Genomic DNA, 12,531 nt, shown 5'->3' on the forward strand with positions numbered 1-12,531 from the left:
ACGTGCGGCTATTGAATGCAGAGTGACGGCTGCATATGCGCCCCGAAAGCCACTTGGAACTTCCATCGCTCAACCGCGTTGCCGTGAACCCCTCACACACACGACGCACACGACTCCCCGTCGTTTGTGTGGAGGGACCACAACAGCGGTGAACCTGGGTGAACGGGAAACCATCTTGAGCGGGGTCGATGACCCGACGCAATTTGGCAGTGTCATAACTTGCTGTGCTGTCGTATCGGTACGGGACCATCCCATAAGTCAGCGCGACTTGCTGTGTACTCAGCCACATCTCTTGTACAATCTCCCAGGAAGAGCCTCCACACTATTCCCGAGAAGGGGTGCGTCGCGAAGAGACAAGGCCGCCGATGATTGATTATCGGCAACAACAACAACATCCACAAGTGCTTGTAGCTTGTAGGCGGCAGAGCGGCGGAGCGTTTGCAGGGGACAAATGGTACTAAGCCCCGAATAAGACCGCTGATTCTGGATCGAGGTGAGGGAGGAGGGCCAAGGGAGCCGGTGCCTCTTAGTTTGGCTGGCAAAGTTGGCCGAATAATCAATACTGTTTGACTTTTTGCATTTTCATGCTGCCATTGGATGTCAAAGATACGCCGCAAAAACGTTGAGTAAAAGTGGTATTGGACCAAGCTTAACTCTGTGTGCGGTCTCTACCCAGGTCTGCGCGTTGTCCTGTCTCTTCCAGCAACGGCCACAACTGCCGCTACAGTCCACTCTGGAACTGAGTTCAGCCGGGCAGGACTGGACGAAGCGTTGCGCAGAGCAGAACAGGGCTGAGAAGAGAACCGATGGGATGAAAGCTGGCCATTGAAGGATAACGCCGGTGAGCATATTGTGTGTTTAAAAGAGCCACCACGCTGTCGTTTGCAAGGCATGAGAAACCGGGCGCTGAGCCTACGCAATCGGAACAGCTAAAAAATCAGTGTCCTACACAGATATTGGCAACGGCCGGAGGAACCCTCTATTGATCCAGATAGACAAACTGGCGCCAGGGCCATCCTGTCGTCAGAGAGCAGAGATCGAGTCGCGCAGTCCCGACTGCAGACCATGTACCTGTGTACTTGGACAGGGCCCGAACTCCGCAGTTCAAGGTTCCGGTCCCTCTTTTTGAGGCGAGCGGGAACCCCGCTCGGCGCATAATAAGCGTGAACGTAGGGTTCCTCCTTCATCCTTGACGATGATGCCGCCCCGCAGTTGTTGAAGGAGGGGGGTTCAACTGGATAGCATAGTCTAACAATCAAGCCGACCCCCGCCCTCGGAGATGTAATTATTGGCGTCACAGGGGTTAACGTTGGAACGGGCGGCTGGGTGAATGCCCAGTCCACCGTGACATGGTAGGTTGCGACCGTGGTGAAAGTCTAGAGTCTCGGTAACGCATGGGTATCGGGTTTTCCTCTTGAGCTTATACGCTGTGACTTGGACTTGCTGCGATTCGGGACAGCGCCACTTGGATCCGAGGTTACGTCGGAGCGGTCTAGTCAATTCACCCCATGGTATTGCCAAGAACGACAACAATGGCACCAGAGTGGGGTGTGATGGCCCTTGGGATCCTTTTGTCCTCGGATTTGTTTGCGTGGCCACCATTGACCATATTGCCGAGCCGGCGGCGGAGCGAAAACAACAAAATAGTGTGGGCGATTGCTATCGATGTGACGGCATGCGTAGTGTTCCGATCCCATCCTAGGGTGGCGGACCATTCGGCGTTCTGATGTCGTCCTGAACGAGATAGTACCGGCAAAATCTAGGTCATTGGGCTCCGGAGGCAAGACCGATGCCGAGGAAGGATCGGAGGCAAGCCGATTGCATAGCCTTTGTTTGTTGGATCGGCGCTCATAAGGATCTCGGATCGCTTTGTGGCCTCGAGCAAACAATGGTGCGCCTTGCCACCTTAGCTGTTGGCTGGACATGCTTGTCGTTGTTCTGGTTCGAACACGGCCGGAACTGCAACAGCCAATAATATCGCGCAACTTTGTAAGTGAAGAGGATAGCAAGCATGCGGGGGCGTCGCTACTGTTGATTCGAGAGGTGTCTTTCGGGTGACACTTCGCGCAACAGCAGTCAAAAGGCTGTTCGGGCTGGCTGTCTCTCTTGATTCGAGGAAATGAAGCGGCGACCCGCCAGTGGCTTTTCAACGAGGCGTGCGTACCGCCATGGCATCGAGAGGATTGTGAGGCCTTGGCCGTACGAGCGATGGTGGTGGTGTAGGTTGGAGCTTCCGTCGGCTAGGTCGATCGGTAGGTTGGTTGGGCTGAGATCGTTGGAACAAGGGGAGAGTGGCCAAAAGTTGTCTGGAAAATGAGGAGAGAAAGGCAGGTACAGATAGGTACGTTGGGCTTTCTTTGGCTCTTTCCCTTCTCCCTAAGCGAAGCGAAGCGAAGACAATCGTCACGTGGCTGCCGCGGCGGGTGCGGCAGGAGCAGCCAGCATCCCGAAATTCCAGCCTGTTTTTTTCGCCTTCCCAGCTTCCTCTCCGTCTTCTCTTTGCACCGTCACACGATACGTGAAGTGTGCAGTCAGTGAGTGTTGTCTTGCTGCTCTGCCGTTCACTCTCACGAGACCGCTCTGTAACTAAGTGAGTACACATCATGACGGCGGTGTAATGCACCACACAGGAGCAGCATTTGATAGGCACACGAAACAGCACTCGATTGTGGCAAAGACGGACACTCGGCGCTGATGCGACCAACTCCTTTTTGCTGGTGAGATACGCGCCTGTGGCCCCAGTGACTACCAACCTTAATTAACATTACACTCGTAGCCGTGGCCCTCGACTGTCTTTCAGAAAGTTCGGTGACACTGACCAACGAAAGTCTCGAGCCTCCCCCGCCAGTTTGTGTTCTTGGCTGGCAGTCAGATGCTCGACTCTGCCCCTTCCCTCGGTCAAAAGCATGGTTTGCGAGCCTCCGAGGAGATGGACACCAAACAACCCAGCGTTTTTGCGCGAGGCTAGTACCTCCGAGACAGACTCGTAGTGATTGCGAAGGATAGCTGCCGCTGGATCACTACCCAGGTCGTATCCGGTTGTCGACGACAGTGTCTCTCGTCTTCATGTGTCGTCCGTGGGCGGCTGAATGGTCCTGCTCGCCCTCAGGGGAAGCCTCGATTTCTCCTCTCCCAGCGCCAAAGACCTAGTGGCTCTTCCCCTCGTTCTCCTTCTTCTTGGCGGCGACAATGGCGTCGAACCTCATAAAGCCGCACACCCCCTCGAAGAACAAGCTCCCGATCCACGTCCACCAGAGACTCGTGCCGGCCTCGATGCCGTGCCTCTGGAGCCTCGTCCGGTGGAACCAGTAGCACTCGGTCAGATGGATGGCCAGCACGGGCAGGAAAATGGCCTTGACCAGCCATCGGTAGAACCTGGGCCCACCAGGGAACACGGCCTGGAGGAAGGACCAGATGGGGGTGCCGGGCAGCACGAACCCCAGCGTGAGCCAGCAGACAAAGTAAAAGGCAACGGAGCCGAAGACAACGACGTCAAAGCCTTGCGGCGGCGCAAAGTGGGTGACGGCAACGTCACTGAGCCCCAGCGCCCGGCGCGAGACGCGCGCCATCTCGACGACGGCGGGGCGCACGTCGGCCCAGGAGCCAAGGGCCGGGTCGAAGGCGACGTGGTATTCCTTGCCGCCGAGCCCGCCGGCGGCGATGGTCATGCCCTCGAGAGTCACGTCCTTGAGCCACGGCGTGGCGGCGGCGGAGTGGCCGAGACCGGCGTAGTGGCGCAGGTAGAGGGAGAGCTCCCGCTGGTGGTCGCTGTTCATGTGCGCTATGATGCGGTCGCGAGGAGATGGGGATGGGGACTGGGCCGTAGTGGCGGGAGGGGTCGCGGCGGCGACGTCGGCTTGTTGTGTCATTGTGTGCCTCTGATCACCTTGACCTAAGTATCGTGCCGGGATGCGGGATGTGGGATTTGAGAGACGTGAGTAGGAATGCAGTGATAAGAGTTCTGATCGGGATTGTATTTCTCTCCCGGCAGTGGTTCCTGAGTCGTTCTAGACCCGATGGCTAGGTTCGAGCAAGCTTAAAAGAGAGGGGTCGGGGAAAAGAAGCTTTGCGACGGCTTTTGTGTGTGTGCGCGTGTGCAGGAGTGCGGGAGAGATCGGGGGGGTAGAGGAAGAAGAAGGGGAAAAGGTGAGTGAGAGAGAAGTAGGTTGGTTGGTTTGAATTGAGTTGGTTGAGACATTTGAATATTGACACACGAACCAACGAAATGGCCCAAGTGGCTCGTGCAATCCTTGTCCGCCGGACTGCGCTGCTGGTTCCGTGTCCCTTTTCCTCTTCTCGTCTCCCGAGTATCTCCTCCCTGTTCTCCTCCGACACCCTCGTCGCGCCTCGTCTTGCGCCGCTTCCGCAAACCCGATGAACCGCCGCCACGAACGCTGCGTCGCTGTTGTTTTTCTCGATGCGGCAGCAGTTCCGTCAGATCGTCGTCGTGTGCGGCATGGAGGAGAAAGGGGAAGGGGGGGCAATGGTGCTCGTTGTGATTTCCAACGGCTCCCCGAAAATCAGGCCCTTCCGGCGCCGACAAACGCAATGGCGGTTTGTTCTCAGGCCATGTCCAATGTGCAAGTTCGCCCGAGCCCCCCTCCCCCTCCTCGCTTCCGAGGCCGTCGGGCGAAGTCAGCTTTTTTTACTTCGGGGCTCTCACTTTGCCGATTTCCTTTACTCGCTGGGGACGAAAGTTCACAAAGCAAGAGGCTCAGAAATTCAAATCTGGATTGCATGACACGCTCCTCGCGATTCAATGAATGATTTTGACTCGGCGGAGCAGGCGAAGCTTGTCCCTCCAAGACACTTGTGCCCGCCACTCCACACCCTCTCCGATACCATTTCGTCTCAACAATCTCCTCCCAGGAGACCTTGCGAGGTGACGTATCACAGATACCTGAGGCGAGAGGCATCCCCGGCACTGGCCAAGCGGCATCTCGACCGTGTCTTGGTCATCAGGCCCGATCCGGACCCGTGGGGCGGGCGAGGAATGACCGGGCCGGGGGTTTCGGGCTCAGTTGGCGGAGGTGCGGGGTAACCGGCTGCCAAGCGCCGGTACGGTTCCGGCGGCCACTCACCTACCTTCTTATGTGCGAACACAGCAGACAATCAGTGCGGCCTAGGTCCTCCCATCTCACTCCCTGGCTAACTTGGCGACCTCTCATCCCATCAGATACCATCCTTGCCAACACAGTCAGTGAAGCTAATCATGCCACACAAGGCACGCGTGCTCCTCGTCGGCGGCGGCGGCATTGGCACCATAGCCGCCCTTAACCTCGAGCACGGGGGCCTGGCCGAGGTCACAGCCGTGCTCCGTTCCAACTTCGACATCGTCAGCCGCAAAGGCTTCTCCATCAGCTCATGCGACCACGGCACCTTGGAGAACTGGCGTCCCGCCCGAGGTCAGTCTGCTGTCCGCCGCCGCCGTCGTCTTTTCCGCGACGGCCGGCGATCAGCCTTGTACCCGACGCTGAAATCTCTGCAGTCTTGAACTCCGTTCCCAACACATCAGACGCAAGCCCCGAGGAACGGTATGACTACCTCGTTTGCTGCACCAAGAACGTCCCCGACGCCGGCTCGCCGCTCCCTGACATCGTCGCCCCCGCCGTCACCCCCGGCCACACCGTCATTGTCCTCATCCAAAACGGGCTCAACATCCAGCGGCCCTTCTTCGACCGCTTCCCCTCCAACGTCGTCCTCTCGGGTGTGAGCCGCGTCGACGCCCACGAGGTGTGCCCCGGCGTCGTCGAGCAGAAACAGCACGACCTGCTGCACATTGGCGCCTTCCGGAACCCCCGCCTTGACGACGACGAGGAGCAGCAGGCCCGCGCTGCGCGGCGCTTTGTGGCGCTCTACGCCGCCGGAGGGGCGGCGACATGTCTGCACGAGCCAGACGTCGACCTCGACCGCTGGCGCAAGCTCGTGTACAACGCCTCGTTCAACCCGATCTGCGCCCTCACGGGCCTGAACGCTAGCGAGCTGCAGATGACAGGCAAGACGATGGACACGATGGTCATCCCGGCCATGAGGGAGGTCCTCGCGGTGGCGACGGCGGCGGGCCACGAGATTCCTGGGGACATCGTGGAGAAGACCATCCAGCTCAACCCCGTTGAGGAGAACATCAAGCCCAGCATGCAAGTCGACTTTGAGAAGGTGAGCTCGCTTGCGTCGGTCTGAATACGGGATCTTCGGGATCGGAAGGGGTCGGGGTTGCTCACACTTCTTGTAGGGCAACCTGATTGAGCACGAAAACATCCTCGGCGAAGTGGTCCGCGAAGCGCAGAGGCACAGCGTCGCCACGCCCATCTTGACCGTCCTGTACGAACTATGCTGCGCCCATCAGTGGAGGTTCAAGAAGGACAGGGGCCTTGGGTGTTAGGTCGACGAGGAGTGTGTCAATTGGCTTATTGTCTTTAGCAGATGAGCGTCTACGGATTCGCCTGGACTGCTTTTTCGAGAAGGCGGGTCTCGTCTTTGACTGTCGAAAGACCTCCAGATATACGCTGGCGACAAGGAGGCGACCAGAGCTCTTGAGGCTGTGTTAGAAAGGCAGCGTTCTCTACTGCCGAGTCAGGTACCGACATATAACAGAAAAGGGCTGGAGTGAACGAGACGGATTAAGTCCGCCATTACATTGTTCAGAGCCACAGGTTGGCCGCCCCTTGTCGCCCTCGTCTCAAAAAAGGCCCAGCTCGAGCTTTGTTCCTCGGCATCGAGTCATCTTCCGTGCCCTCCGGCTGCTTTGAGAGATCCGGCGGCGTCTATCAAGAACTTCGCTGTTAGCCGTATATTCCAAGGCGTAGTCGGGTTTCGACCACGGCTCTTGTCCAAAGTGCTCTGACTCTAACAAGACAACTGGACCGATTGCCGTGCCTTTTGACTGGCTTGGCAAACACTTTCAACTCTGGCTTCGGCACTGTTCGATGCTGACGGACGGCTTATTATCTGTCTCTAGCACATGGAATTCATCGACACACCGTTCCTCCTATGTATCGTGGCGGATTACTCAGTATGACAGAAACCTCCCTCGCTACTGCCTACAATAAGAGCAGAGGTGAGCCGGCAAACCCTGCCCCCTACCCCCTCCCATCTGATTCCGGACCAAGAGGCTGAACAGACGACACCCTTTGCATCTTTCCAAGTTTTTGATCCTCTCAACTCTCGTTTGAAGCACAGACTCAGCGTGTTCGGGCTCGCAGTCGTTCTCGTGATCGTTCTCGCCATCATCTTCATCCCGCGCAGGTGGTCTCGGGGAAAAGTTCGCACCCGCAAAACGGCCGTTGGAATAAACAGCACAACGTGCTGAGAGTCCTTCGAGTTCGTCCAATTGCTCCTCCGTGATGTTTCCACTCGCGGGGAACCCGGGGTCTACTCCCAGCCATGTGGTCTTGTGGGCATACGCTCTCCAAGCCAGTCCCCGTTTCTCAGTACTTGGGTCGATACTGGACTAGAGGGATGGAAGAGGAAAACAGGAAATTTCACGACCTTTCCTGGGGCTACACTTGAGCGTCGTCCAAGCCGCAGAAGTGCCTTTCTGGCCGATGCCATCAGCAGGTGCCCAGAGACACTGTCGACTCCCCGCTCGAAGTGGCTCCCAACCGTCTACTCTCGTATGGAAAAGCTCACGCCCCCGGGACGAATATCTTGAAGCTTCTTTCAGGCGGTCGCGAAAATTCACCCGCCAGCCATTCCGATAACGCCTCGAAACACACGGCGAAGTCGCTTCCATCTGCCGTCGGGACACAATACCTAAATCAGGGGGGGGGGCGAGGGGTTTTCCACCCACACGCGGGGCGAAGACGTACGCGCGAGGCGCGTGTGCCAAATTTGCTTCTGTCCGAGGTTCGAAAGCGCAGGCTTCATGGAAAGGGAACTCTAACAAACAGACTCCTTCTCCGCGTGCTTCCCTGTCCTCTCTCTTTCCGCTTGCTCTCTGCCCGCTCTCCGCGCCCTCTTGCTGAGGTCGCAGGGATCCTGTTCCTCCCCACGGGAGAGCGGGCGCAGGTTCCTACAGGTATATATCCGTCTGTCCAGGTAAAGGAAAGTTTTTCTCTTTTGTGAAAAATCAGGTCATTGTTGGGACGAAGTTTTCTTGCCGATTGGGCGGCTGAGCCATCCCACGGACTCCGTTGACCTCCCGATGTATCGGGCTGGTTACTCACGCGATGGTCGACACTTGAACCGCTCCGTGGCCCTAAGGGCCGGCGATGGATATCCCGATTTGGAGGACCCCGGGGGGAAGACCCTGAAGCATATTGATCTCTCCGGGGGCCGAGGCCATCGATGCCGGGGCCCCTGCGGCTCAGCGGGCGCGGCCGAGTTTGTTAGCTTATCAACATACGGCCATGTTCTGGAACGATAACTTTTCTTCTCGAATATGTGGGGGGGCGGTCGGCATCGATTCCAGACCTCATCGACCGGTTCCATCAGGAACAATATATCTATCAGTATCAGTGTTTCGAAAGACCTCGATCGGGTGGCACAGATTAATTGTCCCCAGAACGAAAAGAGGAGAGATAGCTCCTTGCTGATTTGTGCTTCATTGCCTTGTCGTCTCTCTTTGTTTTTTTTATAAATAAATATGAGCCCGATGCTAACCCAACGCCGTCCGATGCAGTGGTATCACCATTCCTTCGATTCCCAGTCCCTCCCTGTGTCCGTGTCCGCGTCCGCGTCCGTAATCGTGTGTTCCCATAAGTTCTCTCTCGCGGTGCTGTGACCCCGTGTCATTGCCGCTGCCGTCGTGGAGAATCGCCCGTCTTGGTTCCGTGGGAAGCCGGCCCTCAGTCCAGCTTCCGCAGATCTTCTTCGATATCGTGGGGCCGGTCTGAACCCGCAAAGGGAAAAAACGAAGAAGAGTTTAGCCACAACAACGTCCTGATCAATCTCATGGCAAAAAGAAAGGTTTTCCGCGGGCCTCACCCGTCAAGTCTTCAAACGTGGTCGTCGTGCGCACGTGGATGCCCGACTCGATAGAGCCCCGGCGTCTCGAGGTGGAGGAGGGGGGTGGTTCCGCGTCCCCGTACCTGATCTGCGTCCGCACCTCGCCCCGGACCTTGTCGCCCAGCTCCAGCTCGCTCTCGCTCGGCTCGACGTTGGTGGACCGGAACGAGAAGAACTGTTTCCTCCTCTCGGCGATCCTCCGCGCCGCCGCGGCCGCCGCCGCCTTTCGGTCGAACGACGACGACTGCTCGTTGCTCCGGTGGTCGCCGCCGCCGCCGCCGGCGTTCGACTTGGAGTACTGCGCGACCCGCGACGACGTGCTCGACTCCCTCTTGGGCGGCGAGAACTCGAGGGTCGCGATGGAGCTGAAGCACCTGGGCAGGCTGCGCTTCCAGAGGACCCGCGTCGCGGGGAGGCACACGACGATCATCGACACCGACACCTCGATACCCGACCAGATGAGCGGATCCGTAAAGTCCCACGTCGGGTTCAGCGACCGCGTGAACAGGGCGATGTACTGCAGGCGCACGCACGACGTGATCAGGATGAAGATGCCCAGGCTGAACATGATGAAGATGCCAATCTTGGAGCGCAGGCCCATGTTGAGGTGCCATAGCAGTGGCACGGGGAGGAAGAGGATGATGATGTCGTGGCTGATGCTGAGCCCGCCGGCGACGAAGGCCAGCACGTTGATGTTGAGGCAGTGGTGCGGGCCAAAGTCGCCCTTCCACCCGTCCCAGTTGAACGAGAAGGGGATGCACTGGAAGATCTGCATGAAGAGCATGATGGTGGTCGACAGCCCGATGTAGGTCATGGCCGCGTAGGTGGCGCGCCGGAACGATTTGTTAGGGAATATCCGCAGGTAGAAGAAGAGCACCGATATCTTGGTGAGCCCCAGGCATGCGAGGTAGAAGCTCTCGTCGATGAAGAAGATCTGGGGAGATGTAACTGTCAGCGTCTCTTGAAAAGGGGTGGAGGGGCGGCGCCCGATAGGGGAGGATTCTGTCGGTTCCAACCTTGAGTCCGAAGGTGAGCTCTTCCGGCTCCACCATCCATATGTCTTCCCCGAATGCGACTGAGCCGGCTTGGGGTTCTTGTCAGCGACGAGCGAGCGGAGGAAGATGATGGATAACGGGGCTATGACATACCCAGCTGACCGAGGGTGACGAACACAATGAAAAGGAGCTGTCGTTTGTCAGATCATGGGCCAATACTCCCTCCCTCCCCGGTTCGTCTACACGCTTTGTACATACCCCGCAAAAGATCATGATCAGGTCGTCGGACTCAAATCGGTGCATGGTTGTCCAGCGGGCATATAACCGCAACGGGACCGCCAATGCCCCGAGAGCCTGGATGACGATGGGCGCGATGATGTCGACTTTCCGGTTGCGGACCGGTCTCTTGCACGCTTCGGCCTCTATCCTCGCGACATCTGGGGATGGGCGTCAGTCCGTCATCGATCACATGCCATGAAGAACAAGTGCAACGACGAGGGTCTTACCTATGGCCTCCAGCCTCTTGCACCGCTCGAGGAGGCACGCCTGCACGCTTGCCCTCAGCTTTTCATCGCTGCATATGCAGGTATCGTTCGACACGACCTTGCACGCCGAGAGCGGTATTTGTTCCAGAGTACAGTTCAGCTAGAGGAAAAGGCGGGATGATGTTAGTTAGCCGAGTGTGCTTCCTCTCATGTCCTTTCCCCACGCATCTCTCTCCGGGACGGAGGCGACTCACACCGCACTCTGGAAGCTTTCCTGCGTAGTCTAGCAGGGAAGCTTGTGAGGCTCGGAAGAAGGCGACCATGAGGCCGATTAGCATGGACTGCCTCATGGCGCCGAGCAGCTGTCAGTCTGCGGTGGTGATGTCTGACAGGGACAAAAGAGAGTCAGAAAGAGGGGAGGGGGGGGTAAGGTGGAGGCGGCGGTGGAGGAGGAAGAAGAAGAAGGCAAATCAAGGTTCGCCGCAGCCAGAACGAATCTCCTTCGTGTTTGACAGATAACCACAGACACCCGCAGCAGCATGCCGGGGCGGCGGGTGGGAAAGCGTGTGCGATATAAGCTGCGGGCTGTCCTCCAAAGCAGAGGCCTTCAGGGGAACCGCACGGGAAACCATGACAAGTTCAAACTTTAGTTAGCCATCCCGTTCGTTCTACCTATGAAGTAGTCTGAGGGTCTCCGACGGATGGTGCATATCAAGTAGACTAGGTGACTAATTAGTGGCAAGAAGCTCCTCCCACCAGATGAAGCGCTGGTGGCTCGAGAGCGCGTACAACAGCACCAAGTCGCGGGAGGGGCATCACCAGCTCGGTTTGCGAAACCAAAGTTACCCATTTGTGCCACACGCATGGCAGAGAGGGCACTGAAAGCGCATGCTGTCCCTTGGAGATCAAGGGGTCGTTCCCGTTGAGGGTGTACGCAAAAACGACGCCCGTGATATTGTCGGGTGTGACTTGGCCAACGATGAGTCTACGGCCATGGTCCAACTGTTATCGGAACAGACATTCGAACCTCGTGGCAGTGGATCAGTGGATCCTGCGCCTGTGCTTCATGAACCGGTGAGGCACCCCCTTGGCACGACGGCTTCGAGCATATCAGTGGCTCCTAGGACTCAACCATTGTCGATACTCGCATGCCAACGCTTGAGGGCACGAGTTGCCGCCAAAGATTACATGTAAAGAGCTAAGGAGGCGACGATGGGGATTCCCAATACTGCTGTTGACTCCGAACTAGGACCGGGTCGTTATGCATCGAAGCTTGACTGAATCATGTTTGCCTTTTTTTTCCCCACCAGGGTTGTGCAAGCTTGGATTCCCGAGTTTCATCTAATTTCCGGGGGAAATAAGCAAAAGGTAACATACAGGTAGGTAGGTACAAAGTAAAATGCAGTATTGCAACAGTTCCTCACCCCCCCACATTCTTTCGCGGAGAATTTCACAGACACTATACTGTTTATGTCTCCCGCGCGCGCCAAGGATCGACAACAGTAACAACGCCTGGAGTATCTCGTGGATGATGCCCGTGCCGTGCCTGTCGTCGTCGCAATAAAAATCTCGGTCCATGCAGGCCATTCGTCTCAGCCAGAAGGATGAAGCTCCCGGGCCAGGCCAGGCCATGCCAGGCCAAGTGAAGCGGCGCAAATGAGATCGATCCCCGTCGGACGACCAAGCTGCCGCCGCCAACAACTCTTCCCTAGCTCGCCAGGCCGGCGACGACTAGCGCGTTCTAGTGCCAATCCAACACGGCGTTACAACGTCCTGGTCTTCGCTGGCGGCGAGGGCGGGCGGGACGGGAGGGGAGGCTTTGGTTCCACGACGAAGGGGGGGGAAGGGGACAATTATGAGCCAATGCTACAAGGCCCGAATGGCATCCAACAGGTTCGGAACACTCTCTCGCCTGTGCCCTTCGTCTGGTGCTGGTGGCTCTGCCTGCATGTCCCTCTCCCCTCAGTCTCTCGCAATGTACAGATAAAGGTCCACTGAAGCCGCATCCTCGTCACACGCCGTCGCCGCTTGCGCAAAGGTTACACGGGAGAGAAACGGTTCTGGACACTGAAAGTTTGGCCCAGAACATGGACGTTTTTGCAAGG

At 57.6% G+C, this 12,531-nt stretch overlaps 3 protein-coding genes across 3 annotated transcripts; 1 reads left to right on the forward strand and 2 right to left on the reverse strand.

Annotated features, from left to right (window-relative positions):
• Positions 1-3,146: 3,146 nt before the first annotated feature.
• On the reverse strand, positions 3,147-3,869 carry CH63R_10350 (Integral membrane protein; the record flags this gene model as incomplete). The annotated part of the gene is made up of 1 exon (XM_018305324.1): positions 3,147-3,869. The coding sequence occupies one exon, from the start codon at positions 3,867-3,869 to the stop codon at positions 3,147-3,149; it is 723 nt and encodes a 240-aa protein (XP_018154748.1).
• Positions 3,870-5,212: 1,343 nt separating this feature from the next.
• On the forward strand, positions 5,213-6,382 carry CH63R_10351 (2-dehydropantoate 2-reductase; the record flags this gene model as incomplete). Its single annotated transcript, XM_018305325.1, has 3 exons — positions 5,213-5,405; positions 5,489-6,156; positions 6,233-6,382. 3 exons carry the CDS (start codon positions 5,213-5,215, stop codon positions 6,380-6,382), a joined length of 1,011 nt encoding a protein of 336 aa, XP_018154749.1.
• Positions 6,383-8,890: 2,508 nt separating this feature from the next.
• On the reverse strand, positions 8,891-10,776 carry CH63R_10352 (CFEM domain-containing protein; the record flags this gene model as incomplete). Its single annotated transcript, XM_018305326.1, has 6 exons — positions 8,891-9,880; positions 9,963-10,039; positions 10,095-10,131; positions 10,200-10,378; positions 10,448-10,586; positions 10,681-10,776. The coding sequence occupies 6 exons, from the start codon at positions 10,774-10,776 to the stop codon at positions 8,891-8,893; spliced, it is 1,518 nt and encodes a 505-aa protein (XP_018154750.1).
• Positions 10,777-12,531: the final 1,755 nt, after the last annotated feature.

The sequence above is a fragment of the Colletotrichum higginsianum genome (assembly GCF_001672515.1).
Source record: "Colletotrichum higginsianum IMI 349063 chromosome 7 map unlocalized unitig_7, whole genome shotgun sequence".
Taxonomy (NCBI): Eukaryota; Fungi; Ascomycota; class Sordariomycetes; order Glomerellales; family Glomerellaceae; genus Colletotrichum; species Colletotrichum higginsianum.